The sequence below is a fragment of the Phoca vitulina genome, unplaced genomic scaffold (genome assembly GCF_004348235.1).
Source record: "Phoca vitulina isolate PV1807 unplaced genomic scaffold, GSC_HSeal_1.0 scaffold128, whole genome shotgun sequence".
Lineage (NCBI taxonomy): Eukaryota > Metazoa > Chordata > Mammalia > Carnivora > Phocidae > Phoca > Phoca vitulina.
This window is the reverse complement of record NW_022589831.1, coordinates 271,540-296,721: the sequence shown is the minus strand read 5'-3', so window position 1 is coordinate 296,721 and position 25,182 is coordinate 271,540. Positions and strand designations below refer to the sequence as shown.

The 25,182-nt window shown below is 50.5% G+C and overlaps 2 protein-coding genes across 7 annotated transcripts in view; one reads left to right on the top strand and one right to left on the bottom strand.

Annotated features, from left to right (window-relative positions):
- The window catches only part of SHPK (sedoheptulokinase), a 26,412-nt gene extending 18,230 nt beyond the window's left edge, over positions 1–8,182 (bottom strand). The window contains exons 1-2 of one of the 4 annotated variants that reach the window (XM_032399069.1): positions 7,203–8,182; positions 1,169–1,310 (exon numbers count right to left, since the gene is read on the bottom strand). In XM_032399069.1, the coding sequence (XP_032254960.1) occupies positions 1,169–1,202 (34 nt within the window). In that variant the 5' untranslated portion in view covers positions 1,203–1,310; positions 7,203–8,182. Of the gene's footprint in view, positions 1–1,168; positions 1,311–5,625; positions 6,225–6,300; positions 6,556–6,926; positions 6,964–7,202 lie in introns of those variants that run through there. The other 3 variants (XM_032399070.1, XM_032399067.1, XM_032399068.1) reach the window with 3 other exon arrangements.
- Positions 6,968–25,182, top strand: CTNS (cystinosin, lysosomal cystine transporter). 3 transcript variants are annotated; one of them, XM_032399073.1, is made up of 11 exons: positions 6,968–7,060; positions 9,587–9,666; positions 13,650–13,728; positions 15,067–15,151; positions 18,294–18,397; positions 18,520–18,651; positions 19,426–19,525; positions 19,618–19,737; positions 20,781–20,951; positions 22,729–22,846; positions 23,150–25,182. In XM_032399073.1, exons 2-11 carry the CDS (start codon positions 9,606–9,608, stop codon positions 23,281–23,283), a joined length of 1,104 nt encoding a protein of 367 aa, XP_032254964.1. In that variant the 5' UTR covers positions 6,968–7,060; positions 9,587–9,605; the 3' UTR covers positions 23,284–25,182. The 3 variants fall into 3 exon arrangements, with proteins under 3 accessions (XP_032254964.1, XP_032254963.1, XP_032254962.1); XM_032399071.1 differs by having other exon boundaries at positions 6,978–7,133; XM_032399072.1 differs by lacking the exon at positions 19,618–19,737 and having other exon boundaries at positions 6,977–7,060.

The window sequence follows — 25,182 nt, the reverse complement described above, 5'->3', positions numbered from 1 at the left end:
ACCTGTCCCACTGCTGAGAGGCAGGTCACCACTCACTTGGCCCAGGAGAACTGGAATCACTAACTCTCCAGGCAAAAAGGGGTGAATCCAATGTTCAAATCCCCTGAACTACAGCCCCCAAAGTAGCCATCCATCCTCTACTTAAAATACCTGCCGTAAAATGTTGGTAGCTTTGAAGGTGGGTGATGGGTATGTGTCGGTTCATAATATTCTCCCTACTTTTATGTCTGTATAGAATTTTTTAATAGTTAAAAAAAGGCTTTTTAATGCTTGCTGTAACAGGAACTCATAACATCCTAATCCTTCCTTGGACATTCTTTTGGGAAGTTCCTCCCTTCATTGAGCTACTGCACCCACCTACAGCTCTGGTCCTCCTAGAGGCCTTTAAGAGCTCAGTGTCTAAAGTCAGACCAACCTGGGTTCAAAAGCTGGAGTCACCACTTGCTGCCATTTGACCCTCAGTATATTAACTTCTCTGAACCTCCACTTTTCATCTGCACAATGAGGACAACAATGTAACGTACATCATAAAGATGTTGGGAAAGTTTGATGAGATCATACAGGTAACACCTTTAGCCCAGCACCAAGCATGTAAAGTACTCATTGTTATTTTGCTGGCTTAATAAGCCTCCTCCTGGAGGCCAAACAGAACAGGTCACCTACCTCTGCGTGTGGCAGACCTGACAGAAGACGACCAACTAAATAATACTCAGCACCTTGAGCCCATAAAAAGGATGCCCTGAAATTTAAAAATCACAAACATCTGTGATTATGGCAAACAACAAACATTATGCCCAAATTCAAGTCTCCTCTGTGTCTTGGCATCTCCTTCAACTACACTAATCTTTAGTTGTCTGCATTTGATGCTCTGAGACACCAACAGAAATAAAGAGAAATCTGTGGAAAATCCACTCCACTGAATCCTACAGAGAATCGGAGAGAACTCACTTTTCCCTCACCCTGTTTATGGACAGTGTGTGAGTGGAGAGTTCGCTTACTCATTACACATTTGTACAAGAAAGGATGCACACAAAATACAAGAGGCAGTGTAGGCCACTTCGTTCCCACTTCAGGGTGACCTGATCCTTCAGAAGAGAGCCCTCTGCAGCATTTTGCTATCCCACAGTGATTGCTAGGAGCACATAATCATCCCTAGGGCCCAGCATACCTTGGCCTGTTTTCCAAAACATGACTCCATGCATTTGTCCTGACACTCCAATGCCACAGACGTCCTGGAGCAGCTGCCGAGGAAGGGCAGCAAGGCACTCATTTAGGGCTTGGATGATTCTGCTCACATCCTGCTCCTGCCCCTGGAAACAGAACAGGACATGGTGGGCAGGGGCACACAGACAGGAGGGAGGAGGACAGAGGCCTCCAGGAGTTTCCTGGGTAGTAGCTGCTGAGCTAACTGCACTGGGGTCCCTTCCGGGACCCGCTGACTGGCCTCAGGGGTGCCATGTGGGACTGAGGGTTCTCCACCACCTCCAGCAGGGCCTGGAGCAGGAACGTGGTGATCAAGACTCCACTCCCTCCCCGCACAGGTGAGGCGCTGCTGTGGATTAGGTTCAGAAATGGCCAAGGCTCTGCCCTCCACTGTGGGTGAGTCTGAGCTGGGGAAAGCACTGCTTCTGCCATAGAGGAATGGACAGTCTAGCAGGAAGGATAGCAAAACACAGGAAAGACCGTAACGTAAGAAGTTAAGGGTCTATCACAAGGCACACAGAAGGTTGGGGTAAGGGAAGGATGGAACACAGCAGGGAGGAACCTGGCAGGAAAGTTGTAGCCAAGCAAGGCCTCATGGACTAAAGCACTTTAGGACAAGCTCTAGCGTTTGCTTCTACTTAGACTTTAGTTCATCCATGTGGCAAACATTTCCTGAGTGTCTTTAGGGCCAGGCCTTAGACTTGGAAACAAAACACCCACTAGGCAAGGCAGGCAAGGAGGTAATGTCAAGAATACCTGGGCAGAGCGCCAGGGAGATGGTCCATGCAAGGGGCTGGCGGCAGATGAGGCTATAAAAGAGGACAGGCTGAGCCCAGTGGGGGACCTCGAGCCCCAGGGTGAAGGGCTCCTCCTAAAGCCAATGGGGAGCACCTCGGGCTTTCTGAATGGGACAGTACCATCATCGGAAGGTTAATTAGGCAATAGTATAAGGTACCCAGAGAGAGACTGATAGTATAGAGAGATTTTTGGGGGGTGGAAATGAGATTCAAGAAAGTCAGGACCATCCTTTCCTGATTTGCCTTTTCTTCTGATTTGCTGCCTCCTTAAGAATTTCTCTAGGCAGAATAACCTTGAAAAACAAAGTCATGAGAAATAAGGAGAATCAAACAGCATACTATTATCTATAAGTCAGATGGTCCTAAGAGACAAAAATATGAATAGAATGCAGGATTTGAAAAAGGTTAAAGGTCTCGAATCAGAAGCGAAAACACATTTAGGTATCTTAGAGATAATGAAATGCCAAAACCAATTAAGCAGTGTATCTAAATGGGTGGGAGGTCCAGACTAATATAACTTTAAAAGTAGGTGACTCACACCAAAAAACATTTAGGTTCCATGACCATCTCTTCTTTCAAATTATGAAGTCCCTGTTAAAGACTAGAAATCGGACTCCAAGATCCCATCCCATCCCAGGAGATGCTTCTAATCAGTAAGAAGTCTCAAAAAGCTAAGGAGGCCACCACAAAATATACACTTGGAAAAGAAACCCAGATGACATAATTGTTTTCTCAATGATTAAGTAGATTTCAAGTAGACTCCACACCCAGTGTGGAGCCCAACGTGGGGCTTGAACTCATGACCTTGAGATCAAGACCTGAGCTGAGATCAAAAGTTGAATGCTTAGCCAACTGCGCCCCACGATTAAGTAGATATCAAAGAATTCAAAATCAAGAATTAAATATGCATGTTTAAAAGAGTCATACCTATCTGATTAACATTTGTGCTTAAAGAAACTTCTGAGTATTTGGTATTTTAGGTAAATTTATATGTTTAAGAGAATTTGGCCTAGGTTACCTCTGTAATTGAGTAACTGATCTAGATTTGTGATTATAAATTCAAATCTCACTACTGTACATTTATAAAAGGATTTTAAACATACAAAACATTTAAAGTTTACGTAGCTATCCATTTAACTTATTAGATTTATAAGAATTATTTAAGTGTTCTGAAAAGCTTTGGGTCAGGCAACTACAATACGTATATGTGTGTGTGTGTGTATAACTAATGTGTAACTAAGGTACTTAACTGAAATGGCATTAAGTATTATTCAAAGGTCCTCAAAAATGATAGTTACATGTTAGACTTATAAATGGAAACAGATTTATAGGCTAAATTTAAAAGCTTAAGAACTAGGGTTCTGAATTTAATAAATTGAATACTTATTTTTATTTCAACCAAAGTAAAATGTTTCTGGCACACAAATTATCTCAAGGCACAAAATAAACTTATACTTAACAACTAGAAGAACCCACGGAAAACTCAAGCCCCAGGCTACCCAGCCCAAGGCAGAACACAGCCTTCGCCTCCTTGGGACAAACCCCTCACTTGCCCTGTCAGTCTGCCGGCCTTGGGAAGGGGCAGTTCTAGGCTCCAAACAAGCATGAATAAAGGAGCAGAAAAAAAGGAAGGTGAGGATGGGTAGGATGGGGGAAGGAGTGCAAAGACAGCACAAACCATTTTCCTGAGGATGCAGCCCCAGATTCTAATAGGACTCTTTATATATGGGAGAGACTACGGCAGAACTGACTGGGCAGTGAGAGACCAGCAGAGAGGAGGTGCATGGCTGTGCACCTGAACTGAGATGTGTTGGGAGTATAAAATACATACCAGACTTCAGGTTTAATATGAAAAAATACACAATATCTTATTAATAGTTTTATATTATTATATATTGAAATGATAGTACATTGGATACATTGGACTAAATTAAATATGCAATTAAAATTAATTTCAAATGTTACTTTTAATACTAGAAAACTGAAAATTACAGGTGTGGGTCACATTTGTGGCTAGAATTCCTTTTGGATGCTGCTGAAGAATTCCCACACAGCCTCAGACGGTGTGTCCCCCCAAGACAGAGGAGCCACTGTTTCAAATGGGCCCAGGGTGGGTGAGCTGCGTGGGTGGGGATAGTGGAGGGAAATGGGCCAGGTGGAAGTGAAGACAAGGGGGCAGTCAGTGTTCAGCAATTAGTTTGAGTTTTAGTGGTGAGTGTGATCAGGGAGTAGCTCTCAGACAGTGCGCATACCCACAATGTAACAGGAAAAGTGCTGCCCCCATTCCTTGGTTCAGAATATCCATCCCTCTACAACCAAATCAAATCCTAAAACTTTAGATTTGAGAAAGAACTTAGAAACCCATTCAACCTTCCTCCCCCACACCCCTCTTTACAGATGAGGAAACTGAGGCCTAGAAAGAAGAAATTAGTAACTCAGAAAGGGTCACAGAGATTCCCTCAAAAATCCTGATATTTTAAAGTTGCAAATACCTAAAAGCCTGACTTTCCATACAGCTGCCAAGCTTGACCTCGGTGTATACACTACTTCTCAAGAGTAAAAAGTATGGAAGGAAAAGGAAAGGACAGAGTCATCAGGCATTTCTGTAGCTCAGTGGTCCTCACCCCAGGGGTGATGTTTGTCCCCTAGGGTACAACTGGCAAGATGGAAACATTTTGGGGTGTCACAACTGGGTAGAAGGGTCTATTGGCATGTAGTAGATAAAGGCCAGGGATACTGCTGAATATCCTACAACGCACAGGACATCTCCCCACAACAAAGAATCATCTAACCCAAGGTATCAACAGTGCCAAGGTTGAGAAATCCTGCTATAGATTAAATTACAGCAATACTGTTTGTCCCAGAGCACAAAACACCTGTGGAGGATGCAAGGGGGGGCTATTCCTGGCCTCTCCTAAACCCCTCATTAGGCAGGTGTGGCACATGGTGTGCCTGTAAACACAGAACAGCCTGCTGAATGCTGTGGGAAGCGGGGAAAGTAGTTTTCAAGAAGTGACCCTATTTCGGGGCCCCTGGGTGGCTCAGCTGGTTAAGCATCCAACTCTTGATCTCAAGCCCAGGTCTTGATCTCAAGGTTGTGAGTTCAAGCCCCGCACTGGGCTCCACGCTGAGCAGGAAGCCTACTTAGAAAAAAAAAAAAAAAGAGTGGCTTTATTTCAAGAAAAAAGGGCAGTGCCTAAACCTACTCCCTATAATCCCAGCTCTGCTGCTCACCCCCACAGGGTCAGAGCTGAACATGCCTCCATTTCATAGTCCATGTGGTGAAATAATCATTCTAAAATACCCTGATGCCCTAATCAAACTAATTTTGAGTCTCTATGAAAATGCAAAGTGCTCCTGAACTCTTTACCCTCTAAAATGTTTCTGAGCAAGACGGACTCTGAACCCTAAAGAACTGAGTTAGATAAGCAGCAAAAGATTGTGAAAAACAAGCCCTTGGGAGTGGGGCTTAGAAAACCCAGGTTTATGGCTGGAAAGCGCCTTAGAGGCCACCTATTTCAACTGGGAGAACAAGCAGAAATCCAGAAAAAAAAAAAGTCATAAGGTTACACAGAAAGTTCCTGGATATTAATTTCTATTGTCAATTAACTGAACATAGAACTACCTTTTTCAGAGAATTCATGGAATCCAGCTCTAAGAACTGATGATCTTCCTGAACCCACATCTCCAAACAGACCCCACTGTGGCGAAATTCTCCATTTCTACCCTGTAGCTTTCACAAGACACTGGTTTTAATGTATAATGATCCATCCGATCTTTTTCTCCCGTCTCTGTCTGAGCAGTCCTTCCTCCAAGGTGTCTCAGCCTTTGGGTCCTGGTGTCTTTGCTGACCAAGTGTTTGAATTCCCCAGTCCACCTGCCCAACGAGAAGAGCCGCTTAGGCCCTGATTCTACAGTCTTAGTTCCTGAGGAAAACCCAAATTCTGCCCTGGGGAACAGACTGAATCCTGAACTTGAGGATACCGGCAGGTGTGAGGTGCAGAGGGGTCAAGAACAAGAGGGAGGCCCGAGGTCACACAAGGAGCGCAATTTCCCCAGATCAAAGTACAGAAAGTGGAAGGCAGAGAGCACGGGGATAGAGCGCCGTTAAGCAAGGCCCCCAGAGGCCAGGGAGCCGGATCGGGGTCAGCAGGTGGGAAAAACTCCTGGGACGAAGCCTAACGGACCAGAAGGAGCTACAGCAGGCAGGCAGAGGCCAGGCAGGCTGGAGAAACCAGGGACACTTCCTTGGAGAAGAGGGCTGTCGAGGAGGCGGCGCCGCTCCAGGACACTGCCTCACCTGGGGCCCTGCCGCCGCGCTCTGGGCCGCCGCCTCGGCCCGCGCAGCCCGGGCACAGCTCGCCAGGACCACAAACCCCGGTGGGTCGCCGGGCACGGCCTCCACCAAGGCCGCCTTCACAGACGTAGTGCCCAGGTCGATACCGAGAACGACGGGCCGCGCAGCCATAGCCTCGGAGCGCCGCGCCGCCGACGTCTGGGGGAGTGGCGCCCCCTCCGGCACGCTCCGGCCGGTTCCCAGGCGCCGAGGCGGGGCCGGTCCTTCAGCCACACCCAGCATGGAGGCTTCTGGCCTTCCCATTGGTCGAGGAAGGCGGAGCCCCGCGCGCCGTCCCGGCGGGCCCCGCCTATAGGCGGAGAGGCGGCGGAAGGCAGGACCTAGGGGGCCCCGTTCCACGCGGCGGCCGTTCTAAGACGGCGGAGCGCTCCCGCGGCCTTGCTCACCGTGGCATCGCGGAGTTCGCCGACAGGCACTGGGGGCTCCGGGAGGCTCTGTGTCCCTAAAAGTGGTTTAAGTCTCCCACACACCCCAGCCCCCATCCCTGCCAAGGCGCCTGGGCCCCTCTGCTCCGCCGCAGCCCTGCCCGACTACAGTTCCCAGCGTGCATCGCACCGAGCTCCGCCTACCGAGAATCAGGTGGCTGGAGTCCGGTGACTTCTGGCCCGCCCCCATCCAGACCTGGCTGCCGGGGGAAGCCGGTACAGTCCAAAACGGATCCGGCGTCCGTTGTGGTCGCTGTCCTGAGCCTAGAGGATCTCAGGTGAGCGTCGGCGCGGCCCCAACAGCCTCCCCCATTTACCCGGCGGACCCCGAGAGGGCTAAAGACTGGCAGTGTAAGTCGGTTGAGGATCTTGCCGCGCGTCTAGTCCCCCCTCCAGCCGCGCTAGGGTTCCATCACCTACCAGCGGTCCCGGCCTCGAGACAGCCAGCCTACGGGTTGGAAGGCCCGCGTGCTGGTGAGCGGAGGCAGGGGACCCTGGGCTGCCGAGGTGGTGTGGGTGGCCCTACTCCAGTGCAAGTCCGAGCCCCCTCCCCGCCTCCTGGTTAGTTGCCGCCTGAATCCGGGTCGCGGAGTTGGCAGATTACTTTGGAGAGAGGAGGTGCTGAAAAGCCCATTCCACGAACTCCCGTTGGTGTGCTCAGCGCGGGTCTGGGTTCTGGGGGACTGGTCAGAATGAGACCCCGCCCTGCGTTCCGGGACTTTCAGGCTGGGGGAAGGGAGGACAACTGACTGGCTACCCTTTTAAACGGAACTGAGAAAAATAACCACCTATGCTTTATGAGAGCTTGCTAGGTGCCGAGGCAACGGTAGTAATCGTTTTACGACATTGTTTCTCAACCTTTTTTTCCTAATGAACTCCTCCCCACCACCATGAAATTTTAATACCACTGATTAAGTCTGTTTGTGTACTGTGGCCCTTTGGAGGGCCACAAGCCATGTTATGCTTTTCATCTCCTTTAAGTCCTATGATGTAGTCCCACTGTCTTGTGTTCATATTAGGAAATTGAAGCTTGAGGAGGTTAAGTAGCACCCCAAAGTCACACAATAAATGGGGAGCCCAGGTTCAAACCTGTGCAGTCTGTCTGCAGGGCACACATTTTTGACACTTTCTGTGTCCTACAAGGGAAGGAGACTCAAGGTGTTCCAGGTTGTAAAACAATTGACAGGATCAAGTCAGATACTTGACAGGAGCTGGAGACCCCTGACCCCAGGTTGCTCCGGGGGTGCATGGTTTGGGAGTGGAGACCTCTTGAAATGGTATCTGAGTGACGCCTGGAAGATAGAACTTAACACAGGAAGAGGGGCATGCCCGAAAGAGCCCATTGTCGTGAAATTCTACATTTCTACCTTGTAGCATTCACAAGACATAGTTTTAGTGTATAGCTATCACTCTGACGTTTTTCTGACATTTTAATCGACTTATTTCTCAATGTCTATCTGTCCTGGTGTCTTTCCTGCAAGGTATGTATCTCAGACTCTGGGGCGGGCGGGGGCGGGACTTTTGCTGACCAAACATTTGAGTTTCTTAGTCCACATTCCGCTCCTGCAGGATGAGAGGAGCTGGTTAGGCTTGATTCATATCTGATTTCCGGGGGGGGAACCCAGACTCTACCCTGAGGGACATTCTGAATCCTGAACGTAAGGACACAGGCAGGTGTGAGGAGCAGAGAGTGGCAAGAGTGAACGGGAGACCCGTGTTCACTCCACAGACACAGCAGAGCAATTCCCTGCAGGTCAGGGTACAGAAAGTGGGTGGTAGGGAGCACAGGGATACAGCACCAAAGGCAAGGAATCCAGAGGAGGCCAGAGACAGAGCAGGTCAGTGCCAGCAGGTGGGAAAGCTCCTGAAGTAAGACCTAACAGATCAAAGGGAGCTGCCCAGGCAGAGAGGCCCCCGGAGGAGACAGGGACGGCAGAGATCAGGCAGGCTGGAGCAGTCAGGAAGATGTCTTTGAAGGGAGGGGTGTATTAGGAGGTTCCCTGAGGCCTTTTGGGAAAACTGAAATCAGAGAGGTGTTTCCACACAGACCTCTCCTAGCTCTCCCCACGGGACTCCCCAGAGGCTGTCAGGTGGGAGGGCCTAGGCTCTGCATGCCAAGGCAGTATGTACAGACCAAGTTACAGATATCCATGCTGACCTGCCCCATCTTGACACGTGGTTCACCTGCTGTGCATTGGGGTTATAGGTGTTATGTAGTGCATCTCCCTCACTTAACCAATGAGTTTCCCCTGGGCTAATCTGGGGCTCCTCCCTCACTGGGTCCCCATTATGAGTGATCCCTGCCAGTCCTGGAGAGGTGACACTTGTCAAATGAAAAAGTCTTAACCTGGTGTCAGTTGGTGGCATTAGCCCCTTAGGCTTTTGACCCAGGACAAGGAATGAAATTAATTTCCTTAAGGTTCGTAGGTTCACAGAGTCGAATATCTGACCACAATTTGGATAACTTTTTGAAAAAAAGGACCCCCAGCCGATAAAACTGCATTCTTTCTTTTTGTTAACAAGCTTACAAGAAGCAGTTGAAGAGGGAAAAATTTGGTGTTTGTCTTCTTCCTCAGAGTGGAGCCTTACACAACACACTTAGCCTCTCTGAGCCCATGGCTCCACATATCAAAGAAAGCTATGTTCCACACACCCCACCCCCCAGTCACCTGGTGATGCAAAGCATGTGAGGTCACTAGTGTGAGGTGAAAGCCCTTTAGGAACTGTCTGTGCCGTGGTCCATTTGTTGCTGAGCTGCTCCAACTTTAACCTGAACTTCTCTTGCTGTTTGTTTTTCTTCCTAGTTCTTTGAAATTGAGGAACATGATAAGGAGTTGGCTGATTATTTTTATCCTTCTTCCCCTGAAGCTCATAGAGAAATGTGGTGAGTTTAGAAATGGGTCATCAACTTTGTAAAGAGGGAGATGGTGCAATAGAGTAAGTAGCCAGACCTGTTCGTAGCCAAGGGTTTAGGATTGTCCAGACTGCATGTGTCTGCTGGCTCCTTGGCCAAACGACCACTGAGTGGTGGAGCAGACCCAGGTCTGGGGTTCAGGACTTTCACAAATAATTGACCTTCTTCCATGGGGTCCCTATGACCTTTTCTGTACCACCAAAGTCAAACTGCAGAGCTTCAACAACTCCCTGTTCTGTGGACCTCACAGAAGGAATTATAGGTCCTAGGAGATGCTGCAGAAGCAAATGACGTGGCCATCTTGTTGCACCTGGTTCTTCTGTCAGGTTCAGATATCTGAGGAGTCTGCCAGGCATCCCCTTGGAAGATGGAAAAACCTTCTTTTAGAGAGAAACCGAGGAACAGGATGCAGCAGCCCAAGGGCGGCTAGGGGCCTGACATAACACAGGCTGGTTGTCAAAAAATACCTTGGGGTTTGGGCATCCTTGTGAGGTTTGTAAGAGCAGCAGGGCTGTTAGAGGTCTGCATCATTCTATCACTTCTCCCACTGCCTAAAACATTGCTGAAATTCCTTCCATGAAGAGGACGGAAAGTGTTTAGCACTCCTAGGATGGCAGGCTGGTTATTTTGATCATCAGCTTGGCTGTTGTCAAAAATCAAATATATCTTGGGGCGCCTGGGTGGCTGTCGGTTAAGCATCTGCCTTCGGCTCAGGTCATGATCCCAGGGTCCTGGGATCGAGCCCCATGTCGGGCTCCCTGCTCAGTGGGGAGCCTGCTTCTCCCTCTCCCTCTCCGCTCCCCTGGTTTGTGTTCTCTCTCTCTGTCAAATGAATGAATAAAATCTTTTTTAAAAAATCAAATATATCTTAAAATCCCTGACTAAGGATTTCAAATGACCCTTATACAAACAATACAAATCCTGCAGAAGCTTCCTGAGAGCTGTACACAGTGGCTGTACCATTACAGTTATGTGGCCTCTTGAAGGCTCTTCTAGGTTTGTTAAACAATCAGTCATGTTACTTTGCAATCACACCTTGTGGATAAACAATTTCCAAGAACAGAAAGGTGGTACCCTGAAGCCTGGTATTTCTCCATACAAATTCCAGAGCCCCATTCCAGACCTGCTCTGCACTGTCAGGCTTTAGATAAAGCCCAGGAAAGAAGAGCACATCTGGCCACCACCACCGCAGTTATACAGAGGGGAAACTTCGACCCAAAAAGTCTTCCCCAAAGTCAGAGAGTCCCCAAAGGTGGCACCTGCATAGGATCCCTGCTCCGTTTTACTTCTTTGCTTCCTTTCCTGAATGTCATTGAAAAAGAGTAATGGAAACACCATAAAATCAAGTGACTAGAATTGGGATTCTGAGCTCATTCTGCTTGTCTTCTTCTTCTTTGCTTTGGGGATTGGTCATCAAGGACCGTGGATGAGATGATCGGTCTCTGACGTCTCTGGGTGGAATCTTGAGGCACTGCCACCTAGTGCCGAGAAGCTGGGCCTTGGGCCAGACGGGCCTGGGTTTGAATCCTGCCTCCACCATGTCTGAGCTATGTGGGCACTTGCCCTCTTGGGATTCTGTTTCCTTATATCCGAACTGGGAAGGATAATACCCACCTCTCACTGTTACAATAATTAGAGAATGGGTTAACCATGAGGCAGAGTGGGTGGGATGGGGAGCGCAGTGGAGGGTGCCAATAAGTATTCCTTTGAAAAAAAAAAAACCTTCCTTAGGGGAAACTTCGGGTGGTTTCATGAAGACTTGTTTGGTAATTCTGATGTGGTGTCCCGAGACTCTTGCCCAAGGGCAAACTTTAAAATGTGCTCTCTCTGGAAATTATGCCTGCTTCATAACTGCCTTCCATCTTGGGCTTGAAAATGTCCTAGAGTGTTTACATGATGAGAACAGTCACCAGCAATCATCTAGCACTCAGGCCACATGGGAAGTGTGTCACAAACACTCCCACACTGTGTCTTCACGGCGCCATGTGAAATACGTAGTGACGTGCTCCCCATCTTACAGGTGAGGAAATAGAGCCCCACAGAGAGGTTAAGAGCAAGGAAGGGACAAAGCCGGGGTGGACCGTGTAACTTCAGAGCCTAGTCTCTCAGCTGCTAAGAGCCAAGTGAGGGGAAAGTAAACATTCCCTGATCTGGTTCTCAGGCGCTCACAGCCTCCTCTTGTAAAGTGCAAAGAATATGGAAGAGCGGACCTCTCACCGTGACCACAGCCCAGCAGAACCTTCGGGCCCCAGAGGTTATGGGTTGCCCCAGAGGTGTGGGGGGCTGCCTGGCATCACTTTCAGTATCTCTGTCCTGGGCACTGTCTCGTCAATGGTTTTGCTTCTCTGGTGTGGTCCTCAACTCTAGGTAGAAAGTAACATCAGGGACCTTAAGTCCTACTGCCCCCCAGCTGTGCAAGCCCAGAACAAAGCCTCAGGTTGCTGTCAGACCGTGAAAAAGAAGGGGCAGAGTTGCCAAAGCTGCCTCCGGGCCCTGAGGCTACACATAAGGGAGGGGTCGTCCTACTCAGCTGTGAGAGGCGTGGCCTTTGCAGGGGCCAACATGGGAACATGCCCACTCAGTGGGACGCCAGGCAGGTGTGAGGAGAGTGCTGAGACTAGAGACCTCAGGCTGTGGGAGTCTCAGCTTGGAGGCTTGCGGGTGCAGGTGACAGAGCCTGTGTGCACATTCATGTCTGCGGGGTTGTCGTGGAGAAGGCGGCTCTCAGAGCCAGGCCCAGAAGTACAAGTGCCAGGCTGGCCAAATCCTTTGCAGGAGATGAGGTTACCATTCTTGGGAGGTGTTTAGGCAGAGGAAGGGCAACTTCCAGGTAGGAGTAATGAAAAAGGGGATCAGACAGTGGAGGTTATATCAGGGAACTTTTAAGTTCCCCTCCAACCTGAACACCTAAAACTTCAGATCTTATTTATCTTCTGCCTAGAGGGAACTGGGGAGAGAGAAACCTGGGCCCTGCCTGCAGCCGCTCCCCCTACAAGGACCATCCTAATCAAGTTAAGCTGCTTTCCCCTATGGGCTCCCTTCCTGCCCAGTCTAGCTTCATGACCACTCCTTAGTCCTTGCATAACCCTGAAGGCCCTGAGGTAAGGGAGGTGAAGTGGACAGGGGCCTGGGGCTTTGAGTGCACCTGGGAGTAGGGTGGGGTGCAAGTGTGGGCTGCCCAAACAACACAGGAAAAGGTCAGAGAGAGGCTCACTCACTCTGGTTCTATGGCCAAGTTGCTCTGGGGTATTTGGCCTCCCAAACCTGCTTCCTCCCTCACTCCCAAGGCCTATTTGGCTACCTTATTCTGCATTAACACCTTAATGCCAAGAAGAAATCCCTGGTAGTGAGACTGTGGTATACACCATTCTCCCCCCACTCCCCAGCATAGTCAGTCTCAGGAAGGGGATTAGTGAATGGGTTTGGCTAAGTTAGTACAGAGCCCATAGGCGTTCTTTAGAAACAGGGTAGCTGGGCCCTGTGTGTCTCTGAGAGTACAGGAAGGGGCTGGACCAGTTCTGCAGGGCCATTTTGGCTCCATGAACAGAGGAAACCCCTGTGCTTTCCCATCTGAAGAGGTGGCTCAAGTCCACATTTTTCAGTCCCAGATCGATGCATGAATTCCTGTGTGACAATTTTGGGGCTCCATTGTTCTAAAACTCTGGATAACTCAGCCTCAAACCTCTCAGTGTGGGGAAGAAGAAGCTACAGTGTTTCCTGCTCAGGCCTGTGTCTACCTCTCTCTGGCAGCAGAAGGGGAAAGAGCATAATGAAGGCTCAGGTTTCCAGGCCCATCACTACCCTCTCAGGACCTCCATGTCTTCTTCTAGAAGATGGGGGTTGTCATAAGTCAGAGCTCATGAGTTCAGATGTTGAGGAGCCTCATCCCAGTTTTTCCTTGTGAGCCTGAGTTCTCTGACCTAACGATTTGTCATTGGTTTGGGTCCTTCCAGAGTCGACATTCGACTTCACTGTTCCTCCCACTGTGAAGCTGGAAAATGGAAGCTCAGCCAACATCAGCATCACGCTTCAGTAAGTTCCCGGGCCCAACTCTGTCATCAGCCCAGTTCATTCACCCCATGGCAGGTCAAGGCTGACCCCTGGTTCTGTCTGTTCGTATTTCAAATGTGATACCTTTGCCTCTTCACTTTAAGACAAGCCAGAGAACCCTAGGGCCAGTGGATATTCTGTATGGTGGTATCAAGTCCCTTCTCTCCTGAGAAAATAAAATAAGCTTTAAAAAAAAAAAAAGGAAAAAAAAGACAAGCCAGAGAAAGAGAGGTGATAGTAGGTGGTCTGCAGACTCAGGTCCTAGAGTCTCTCTACTCCCGGCCACTGAGTCCTTGTTTCTGGTTGGAGGAGGAGGAAGGGGGCTTCCCCCTAGAGACATGAACCTTTTCCCCAGCTGAGAGATGGCCTTGAGTGACCAGCAGTTGATGCCAGACCTCAGAGTGGTCCCTTCCAAGGCTCTAAGTATTTGATGAGAGCCCTGAAGGTCAGGGGGCAAGGAGCTGAGCTGTTCGGCAGCACTTCCGAGATCCCTTCTGAAAGCAGAAGTGAGCTTATTGAGTAGATCCCATTCATGGTGACATTCCCGCTTGGCCTTTTCTGAGTGTCTTACTGGTTAACCTCTGCTGGTTCAGGTGTGAGGTGCCGACCTAGTACAGACCGCCAGAGAGCCTGCCTCTTCCCTATCCTTTACTGCTTCTCCCTACTCTTGCCTCCCCGCTGTGAGGATTCCCCAGGACCTAGAACCTTGTCCTTTTCTCTTTACCCTTCTTCCTTTTCTTCACCTCTCCTAGGAAGTCTGATCTCAAACCAAAGCTTTGATAGCAACCTGCATTCCATCCCAGCTCCTGCCACCCCTCTACATGGACACCTTATAAATCTGACAAGCCTTCCCCTCACCATATCACCCCTCTCCAGAATCCTCAAGGGGCTTTCCATGGCCTTCCGAATTCACTCCAGGTCTGTACATTCACACTTGAGGACACCACCAGCTACTCCCATCGGACATGTCTCCTGGCTTTCTGGGGACACACTGGTCCCTGCTCAGACCCAAGCCCTTTAAAGCCTTCTCTACAAGAGCAGATGGCTTGGTCCTCTTGGCCTCTGGACACCTGATTTGGCAGTCACAACCTGTTCCCCACCTTCTCATGTTCTCACCTGGCCCCTGTGGGCCTCTTGTCTCCCGAAACTGATGGAAAGCTCCTAGGAGCAAGGACCCCACCTCTACCACTCAGGGCCTAGCACATAGCACTTAATTATAATTGCTTGAGCAGTGACAGGCCCTATGTGAAATCCAGAGGGTTGGTTGAGATCTCACAGTGTCCAACTTCTCAGCAGTAATCAGACTCTTATCCTCCACAGGCATCCATTAAATGCAACCTTGGTGATCACTTTTCAAATCACATTTCGTTCAAAAAATGTTACTATCCTTGAGCTCCCTGATGAAGTAAGTAATGAATTTTAACTGCTGGGTAATAAAATACTTTTTAAGAAAGTGCTTTTAGAAATAGGCCACCTTGTTTTTATACCGTGGGCTGCTCCTGTTCCATCATTCTAAAAATCTCTGATTTTGGCTTTGTTCATCTCTTTGAGGATGGGCATTTTATGCCATGTAGATGGAATGAGGAAGGTGGTAGTAAGAAATTTGAGGCAAAAATGGTTCTGGGAATGTAGAAGAAATTCTTAATAAGATAGCTTTCTAAAGCTTGGCTGCATAGAGGGCATTGGTGGACCAGCAGTACTGTCCCTGCTGGAAAATCTTTTAGAAATGCAGAATCGTGGGCCCTATCCCAAACCTACTGATTCAAAACCTGCATATGAGCAAGATGCCCAGATGATTTAAGCCCCCACTGAAGTTTGCAAAGCACTCTTCCGAGATTCCATTGGTTGAATGTTATTTCCAGAAACCAGTGCCAAATGCTAACAATAACTATTCATAGTCCTTCTGCATTTATCTGTTAATATACACACTGCTTCTACCTTACCAACATTTGAGCAATTACCAATTGACTAGATAAAAAAATATCACTAGGGAAGGCAGCAATGTAGAGAATAAACAAGAGTTTTTGTTTTTGTGTTTGTTTTTATTTTTTATTGTTATGTTAATCCCCATACATTACATCATTAGTTTTAGATATAGTGTTCCCTGATTCAGTAAACAAGAGTTTAAAAAAAAAATAGACAAGCTGTATGCAGGGATAACTACGCAGCATGTCACGAGGCCCTGTGTGGTTGTAGAAATGGGCTGCAGGTTGGCTGTGAGGCTCCGGCGAGGAAACAGTCCTGAAGCATGTGATCAGATAAAGGGTGTCAACCCAGAAGGGCCTTGCGTGGGAAGGCAGTCCTCTCTCACCCTCTGGTGAGCACCACACCTCATTAGACAGAGCCATTTCTCACAACTTTCCCCCTGCCCCGGGGCATGAAGCCTGCTGCAGGGTAAGAAAAGGCATGGGTTCTTAGAGCAGACTGTGGTACCCAGCTGAGGTCTGGTTTGATCCACAGATCAAATTTAGAGTCTGAGGAATGACGTTAATCACCTTGTTTAGGGCCAGTAAAAGTCAGACATGATCTTAAGCAAAAAAAAGGCTGATGCAGAGAAGCCTGCCCCGTACGCTTCCTTGGGCGTGAAGTGCAAACACAGGCAGGGCCAGTCCGTGGTGTTGGTCAGCATAGCAGTCTCCCCTTGGGGATCGGGTGTCACTGGAAAGGAGCAGCATGAGGCTTCGAGGGTGCTGGAAGTGCTCCATTTCTTGACCTGAGTGTTTGATCTTGGTTTGTGGTTGTTACTTCATCAAGCTGTGATGTGTGTACTTTTCTGCACATTATGTGATAATTCAATTTTATATAAATTTAATGGTGGATAACATTGTATGTCAACTATAATTTTTTAAAAATTATATGGTGGAAAGTCAAATCCAGTTATAGAAATGATCTATATGGGCGCCAGCCCACTTTCCAGGGGCCAACCTATATGGCCCCTCCCCATCCAGCTCTAACCATTCCTATCTACTCCCTGTGCCTTTGGAAACCACTGGTTAGAACTTGGGGGTCAGGTAGTCTAGAAGCCTGACCCGTGAGCCTTGGATAAGGTACTCCACCCAATACATCGCAGATTCCTCATTCGTAGACATAAGGTTAGTAATGTCTACTTGACAGGGTTGTGAGCATTAAAAGCTGGAGCAAGTATAAAATGTCTAGAATTGTATCTGGCATGTAGAAAGAAAGCACTCAGTAAAAAATAGTGATAAATTTCGCTGTAGACCTAAAACTGTTTTCAAAATAAAGTTTATTGGGGCGCCTGGGTGGCTCAGTCGGCTAAGTGTCTGACTCTTGATTTCAGCTCAGGTCGTGACCTCAGGGTCGTAAGATCGAGCCCCGCATCAGGCTCCGTGCTGAGTGTGGAGCCAGCTTAAGATTTTTCTCCTTCTCCCTCTGCACCTCCCCACTTGTGCGCTCTCTCTCTAAAAAAATTAATTAATTAAAAATAAAGCTTAATAATAATTTTTAAAAAAGATAGTGATAGTTATGATTTCCTTTTGCCTTGTATCAGTTGATTTCCAGTTGACCAGTTTTCTTCCTGCCTAGTTCCTGAAGGGACTTAGTGGCCACTTACAAATATACAACCAACATTGCCAAAAAAAAAACTTGTTAAAAATAAGAAAAAGTAGCCGAGAGTAGTACATGTCATGAGGATGTAGCTTGCAAGAGGTGAATCACACTCTGGGCTTTGCTGCAGCTGCTTATACCATTTCACTTGTTCTGCCAAAGCCCCCTGATTTCCGGCGCTAAAACCAAAAAGACGGTCCTTCCAGGGTCCTCATAAAGAAGCCACTGAATTCTAATGGCTGCATCCTCACAATGCCTGTGGTATGGGTTGAGGTCTGGGGCCCAGAGCAATATCCAAGGAACAAAGAGGGGGAGACAGTTGGTTCAGGGAAGGTATCATTCTGCTCCCTGCCACACTTGGGAGATTTGAGAATGTCGGGGGTGGGGCGGGTGACTGGGAGATCAGATATTGCAGGCAGGCCTCCGAGTACTGTTTCTCAGAGCAGAGCTTTTGATAAGTGTTGGGCAGAAAGGAGGGTAAGAGTGTTCTGCCTGGCAGGTGTCTGTCTTCTGTTTTGTCACTTGGCAGCCACACTGGGCATGGGGCAGACATCGTTTGTGGGTATTAAGGAGCCTTCCGTTATAACAGAAGTAGAATAGCAGTCATGGTATTTATGGACATTATGCCATTCATAGCAACCTTGTAAGGTAGACACTTCTGTTATCCCCTTGTACAGGTGAGCAAACTGAGGTCAGAGCTTGAATAACTTGCCTGAGATCGAGCTATCCCACCTTCCCTGGTAGTTGAGGCAGGGGAGGGCCTAAGGGCAGGGCTGTTGTTCTGCTCAGAACGTCTAACACACGGGTATTGGGGGGGGGGGGCAAGTAGTTGGTCCAGTGTTTCTCCTTCCTGTTAGTAAGCTCTTGGAAGGCAGGGACTGTGTGTGATCTGTCCCATCATTCCCTAGAGCGTAGCCTGGAGCTGGACACTCAGTGAGGTCCTAATAACTGTAGCACCAGATCAAATTCAGTTTTCTTAACAGGTTGTGGTGCCTCCCGGAGTGACAGATTCTTCTTTTCAAGTGACATCTCAAGATGTTGGACAAGTTACTGTTTATCTGCACGGAAATCATTCCAACCAGACCGGGTAGGCTGACCTCAGCCCACGTGGACCTTAAATGATAAGACGGGAGGCAGGCAGTGTTGGGTACATGGGGGTTTTCCTTCAGGCTCAGCCTCAGCTCATCTCAGTCCCCAAATTCTTTCTAGCCCGAGGATCCACTTCTTGGTCATCCACAGCAACGTCGTTAGCATCATAAACCAGGTGATTGGCTGGATTTACTTTGTGGCCTGGTCCATCTCCTTCTACCCTCAGGTGATCACCAACTGGAGGCGGAAAAGGTAACCTGCTGAGCTTTATGTGAAGTCACTTGAGGCTAGTAAGATGAGAGGCATTCCAGAGAGGCTGTAGGCAGCATGGGTTCAGACTTTCCTCCTCTGCTGTTCTCTCTTCTTGCCCTTTCTAGAAAGTGTCCAGTGTGAAAGCTCTAAGAGCCTGTGGCAGGACTTGCAGCTCTGGGCATTTGGTCTGCGGCCCAGTTCAGTTCCTCCATGTGAAAGCAACAAAATGGGGCTTTTCAGGGAAGTGGAGACTGGGCAGGGTTGGGGGAGTGCACCAGATCTGCTCTGTTCTTGGTCCACCCAGCCCTGGAGGGGTTAGTGGCCGGTCTGCTGTGCCGGAGCTGGGTCCTTCAGCCTCGCAGGCTAAGGTGCCCCACCCTGACTTTAAAGACAAAGTGGGCCTGGAGTTGTGTCTGCACAGCAAGAACTCCAGCTCTCCTGTGGTCACCCCCATCAGATGGGCCTCGTGGGGGGCTGCGGAGCTGGGAGCCAGGTGTGGGGGGAAGATGCTTCCTCTGTGGAGGAGGCTCAGGACTTCCCTCTGGGGCCAGGACTTGAAGAGGCAGGAGACGAGGGAGGGAGGGAGGAAGGAAACTGGTTCCCAAGAGGGTGGGATTGGGTGGCGTTGATTGGGGCATGCAAAGGGACCTGAGGACAGTGCTGTCCTTGGGAGAGCTGGGCCCTCCTCCCCATGCGTTGGGACCTCTGTCCCCTCCCTTCCCCCCAGTCTCAACCTTTGCCCTGCTTTGTCTCTTCATTGCTCCCATGCCACAGTGTCATTGGCCTGAGCTTTGATTTCGTGGCCCTGAACCTGACGGGCTTCATGGCCTACAGCGTGTTCAACATTGGTCTCCTCTGGGTACCCTACATCAAGGTATGGCACTGCCTGCCCACTGCAGCCCGGCCCCAGCTGCTTGGTAGCCTGGCTGCACCTCACCCCCAAGCTTCTCCCAACCCCTCAACCAGGAGCAGTTTTTCCTCACATATCCCAATGGGGTGAACCCCGTGGACAGTAATGATGTCTTCTTCAGTCTGCACGCAGTCGCCCTCACCCTCGTTGTCATGGTGCAGTGCTTCCTCTATGAGGTGAGAGATGAATCTGGTGCCCACCCCCCCTCGGGCTCCCTGGGCCAACACCCACCCCCACCACCTGTTGGCCATACTTCCCATGTTACAGAAGACACAGAAAGTCAGCATCTACTTACTGAGGCTGAGAGAGTAGACCCGGCCCTGTGCTGGGTACAGGGAACACCCATGAACCCAAGCTCTCAGGACCCCAGGTCTGGGGTGAGGGACACAGAGAGGCAGTGATGACCCAGCAGGCTGAGAGCCGAGCGGGAGGGGAAGACACAGGCGGCTCACGGAGGCCCTGGCACAGCCAGGGAGGAGAGGGAAGGAGGGCATCAAGGAAGTGGCATGGGGTTGTGGTCCACAGTGAAAGTGATGTTGCCATGGGGATGGGGCAGCGGGCCAGGGTGGGGCAGCCCCAGCTGGAGGGCAGAGCTGTGAAGGCCAAGGAACAGTGAGAAGAACTATGAGCAAATGGGTGTGGCTGGGGCTCGGGGTCTCCTGAGGGGTCTACAGTGCCATGCTGAGGAGACCGGCCTTAGCTGGAGTGCTGGAGGGCTGTTGGGCGTCTCAGCAGAGAAAGGCACCATTAGGCCGGTTTTCAGGGAATCACACTGATAGGTATGTTTTCTCTCACTGGATACACTGCTTCCCTCGGGGAGCTCCCTCTGCACATGCGAGGTCAGCCAGGGACTGCTTGGCTCCTACCTTCACGAACTTTCTAGGTTTTCTTACCCTTTGCTTTGAAGCTCGGTGAAGGCCTGCTCTGGGGAAAGGGAGGGGCGAGGGATGGGTTCCAGAGATGATCAGGCTCCACCTGGATCATGGAATGAGGCACAGGCCTCCAGTGTGTTGCAGGCCACATTCCCAGCTCCTGGTGGCCTCCAATAGGCACTCAGTTCTGCAATGTGGGAACGGGAAGAAATGGGCTCTGGAAAGTCTAAGAAGGACTGCAGTAGAGACCCTGCTAGTGACAACGGTGTGATTGGTACTGGGCTTTCTGTGCCCACCCCCCCCAACCCCTACCACCTACTCCCTTTCCTTTTCTCGGTCATCCTCAGCGAGGCAACCAGCATGTGTCCTGGCCTGCCGTCAGCTTCCTGGTGCTCTCCTGGGTCTTCGTGCTCATCACCGTGATTTTGGCTGCGGTCGGGGTAATCCCATGGCTGCGATTTCTCTTCTGTTTCTCCTACATCAAGCTCGCAGTGACGCTGGTCAAGTATTTTCCCCAGGTACTCTTCACATGGCCATTAGCGTGAGAGGGATGAGACACAGGGCCTGGGTGCTGCTCACATGGGGCAGCTTCTAGCTGGGGTGAGATGTGCCACAGCGCAGGGCCAGGCAGAAAGCTGGCCGTAAGTACTGCCACTCTTCCCTGGAGCCAGGAACCACCTGAGGGTCAGTGGAGACTTCTCTGAGCTCAGGCTCAGCTCTGAGAGTCAGGTCGTACGGGTCACTTGTCTCTCCATCCCAGTTTTTCCTACGGACATCAGTTCTGCCCCCCATTGCTACAGCCGGTGACCCGGATGAGCAGCGGCAGGATACTTGGGAAAGCAGCCCAGCACTGCAACCTCTGACCTCTGTCTCCCATCCAGAGAGGTTTTCTTCAGAGGTCCCATCCGGGGTCCACCTTAGGGACCCTCAGCATGCTCCCTCAAGTACTGGGTCCTATTCAGATGCAGAGACTTAGAGTCTAGCACATCTTCCCCCTTAGCCCAGACGGCCCAGGACCAGGGGAGGCGCGTGGGACAGCAGCCACTGGCGGGCTCCACCCCGGAATCTAGGGCCTCCTCTGACTTGCCCCATTTCCCATGGAGGAGCCTCCTTTTCAGTTTCCCCAGTGCAGGGAACCTGGTATTTCGTGGGCTCAGGAAGGAGAGCATTTGGGCCAGAGTCCAGGCCTGTCTCTTGGAGGGCTTGGAAACAGATCCAGGCTCTTAAGGATGAGCAGGACTTAATTTTGTGGGCAAGAGAGGAGGGGGCATTCTAGGCTGGGGGCAGTCTGCACAGTCAGAGGAGTGTGGGAGGTACCAAGAAGCACTGTTGAAGCTAAAAAGGTAGGGTCAGGCCTTAGGGGGCTGGGGAAGAAGGCTTCGGAGTGGGCGGGGGGAGGTCTTGAGGGAAGTAGGGCCCACAGTCCCTGAGTGTGGGAAGGCTTGGGCCTGGTCAACCCAGGAAGCAGGAGCTCCACTTGCAGATGTTTGGAATTGTCCCAAGACTAGAGAGGTGGCCACAAGCATGAAAGAGGGGGGGAGAGGATGAAGAAGGGGACTTGACGGGAGGCTGACTGAGGGAAGACCACTACAGAGGCCACATCCTCTTGGGTGATAAGGAGGTTTGCCCCAATCAGAGAAGTCCAGAGGGTTCTGGCTTTGGAGGAAGGATGTGGGCAGTGGCAGCAGAAAGTGGAGGGATGTCCAAGTGGACCCACCCACTAGACCTAGGAAGCCTGAGATGGAGTCTCCAGAGCCCAGCCAGAGCTGAGGGGGGAGTCAAGTCCAGTCTACAGATGGGGAAAACTGAGGTTAGAACTTCAGTAACACTCCCAAGATAACCTCCCTCCAGTGGTGGAGCTGGGATGCCAGACCAGGAAGTTGACACCTAGCCCATGTTCATAAGCACAACATGAAGTCCAGTCTGAGTTTCTCCTTCACTGGAAGTGAGAAGAAAAATCAGTTGCTAGAAAACCAGGATAGGGTTTCACCCCAGAACAGGGAAGGATAAAGAAGATGGAGAAGCAACATCTCCCCCTCCTTTGCAGTTGTGAGGTGCAGGGATGCGAGGAGAAGAGCTGTTGGCTGTGCACCCACATGAGACCCTGGGACCCGCCCATACTGTTCCCTCTGCTGGTGGGGACTTGTCAGAGCCCAAAGGTCACTGTGTTCCTTGATGCTGAGGCCCAAGCACATGAGTGGGAGGAATGAGAGCTGCTCTTGTTTGGAGTGACAGTCACAAGGTCTAAGAGGCAGCCACCCAGCCCCCTCACTGCTGTCATTCTGTCTGACCCAGGCCTACATGAACTTTTACTACAAAAGCACCGAGGGCTGGAGCATTGGTAACGTGCTTCTGGACTTCACTGGGGGCAGCTTCAGCCTCCTCCAGATGTTCCTCCAGTCCTACAACAATGGTGAGTCAGCCAGCAGGCTGCCTGCCCATCTGGTGGGCTGCAGGCACAGGGTGGGGCCAGGCTTCCTGGGATACCTCTCCACCCCCCCCCCCCACCTCCCAGCCCTTCAGCCTGGGAATCCAACCCAGTCCCAGCACCCAGGGGAGACTCACCTAGGGGCCTTTGCAGCTGGAGGATTTGTGGTTTTTCTGGGCAGATGAGGACACCTCCCCACCCCCACACAGCCCCGCTGCCCCACATGCTCCAGCTGTTTCAGGAGCTGCCAACTTAAACCCAAACTCTGTCCCCTGTGACTGTTAACAGAGCAGTGGACACTGATCTTTGGAGACCCAACCAAGTTTGGACTCGGCATCTTCTCCATCTTCTTCGATATTGTCTTCTTCATTCAGCACTTCTGCTTATACAGAAAGAAACCAGGGTATGACCAACTCAACTAGCACCCAGGGACCCAGCATAAATGGCCACGGGTCATGTGCCCACCAGGAAGGCTGAGGCAGAGGCTGGAGCGCAGGGCTGGCTCAGTGTGCTGACAGTGTTGAAGTGCTCTCTTCCTCAGGGCCAAACGTCTTACACACAAACTAGCCTGCCTTCAGCCAGGACTCTCCCAGGCCGGGCTGGGGAGGAGCCTCCCCCTGAGACAGACACCAGACTCTGCTCTGAGATGGAAAACCACACTGCTGACGGCCCCTCCCAGGCCTTGCCAGCCGGGCATCTGGCCCTCCTGCATCTTGATGCCACCGTCTCTATTTTCTTTAAGGCTTCAGGCAGACTCACACACGGGTTCGGACAGCTGTCCCAGGCAGGATTGGGTGCTGAACTTGGAGCCGAAGGCCTTGACCTAAGCAGTGTTTCTGGGAGCAGCTTGAAGGACTGACCCCACAGTTGTGAGCCAAGGGTGCTTTGCTGCCACTGCTGTGTTCCCAGAGACCCAAGCAGCCAGGTGGTGTGGCCAGTGGACTCAGAGGTGCTGGTGCTGATGCTGGTGGCAGAGGGGACAGGACTGATTGGGGGTTAGGCCTTGGGGGGGGGGGTCCCTTCTCTGAAGGCCACATGCTCTGAGCATTCATCTTCCTGACACTCATTCTACATAATTCAACACCCACAACTGTAATCACAGGTGGCCCAGGCTAGGGTCTGGTAAAGAAACTGGATTTCTGAGCCTTGAGGTGCCCAACAGATTGGTTCTGAGCTACGCTTATGCCCAAACCCTCTGGATCTTTATCATACTACCCCCTTTTGGATTTTTTGGAGGGATGTTTTGGAAGTGAGTGGCTTAATTTCTTCACCTTCTGCCTACCTCTACTTTCCCAGAGTCAGGGACCCTATGTACCCCTTCAACTGCTCCTTGTGTCTGAGTATAGGACACGTGTGCGCATGCACACACACACACCATTCTGTGCCTTAGAGGCCATAAGACCTGCCAAATGGTGAGAGTAGCTCCCCTGTAGGGGAGGGCTGGCCCCCTTCCTTCACTTACCCCAGACACCTTCCTGAGACTCACCAATTTTTTGGCTGTTCAGGAGCCTCACCTAAGGACTTGAGACCACCTCACATAGTCCTCATGGGCCCAACCCTTATTCCAAACCTCTTTCCCTCTTTTCCCAGGCAGCTATCCTTCCTGTGGCAGGAGGGGAGGGTCCCAGGATGTGCCTTGTCAGCTCACTCTCAGACTTTTTACTACGAGATTAATGAGGTGCTTATATCCTTAATTAAAACCTGATTTGTTTCCTTTCTGCACACGGAGCATTTTGCCAGATGTGGGAGGACAGGTGTGTTGGCTTCAGAACCAATCCTTAGGGTTTAGGGAGACAGCCCTACTCACTTCATGTAGGGAAACGCATGGGTTGCAAAGTATGCTGATGGCGAGGTAGCTGCGTACTGACCTGGCAGTTCGTCAGGGGAAGCCTCTTGGGTAGTGCAAGATGCCTGCCTGCTCAGGGCCACGTGGGTCCCACGGGTGCCATGTCTCTGCAGGGCATGGTGCTCAAGCTGGGGTTGTGAGCATGGGCTGGATGGGTTAAGGGCACTCTCACTGAGGGGGAAGGGGGGGTGTCTTATTTTTCAATGATTCCTCTATCCAAATTATCAGAGAATTTAGGATTTTGTTTCCCTAAAGCAGAGATTGTAGAAATGGGAGATTTCAGATTTGAAACTTTGAAAAGCCGGATTTGGCAGTTGTAGGTGGGTCCACGAATGACAGTAATTCCAAGAGCTGGTAGGGCAACCAGTGCTGGGCCAGGCAGAGGCCCCGGGCGGGTCTCCAACTTAGCCCCGTCTCATCAGACCACAGTCTCTGGAAATGTGGAGCCCCACTCCTGTCTGTGGTAACTGTACGT

Coding starts and splice junctions, on each gene's coding strand:
- CTNS (XM_032399073.1), top strand. CDS start 9,606: ATGATAAGGAGTTGGCTGATTATTTTTATCCTTCTTCCCCTGAAGCTC. Junction 9,667..13,649: donor GAAGCTCATAGAGAAATGTG/GTGAGTTTAGAA, acceptor GGGTCCTTCCAG/AGTCGACATTCGACTTCACT. Junction 18,652..19,425: donor ACCAACTGGAGGCGGAAAAG/GTAACCTGCTGA, acceptor CCCATGCCACAG/TGTCATTGGCCTGAGCTTTG.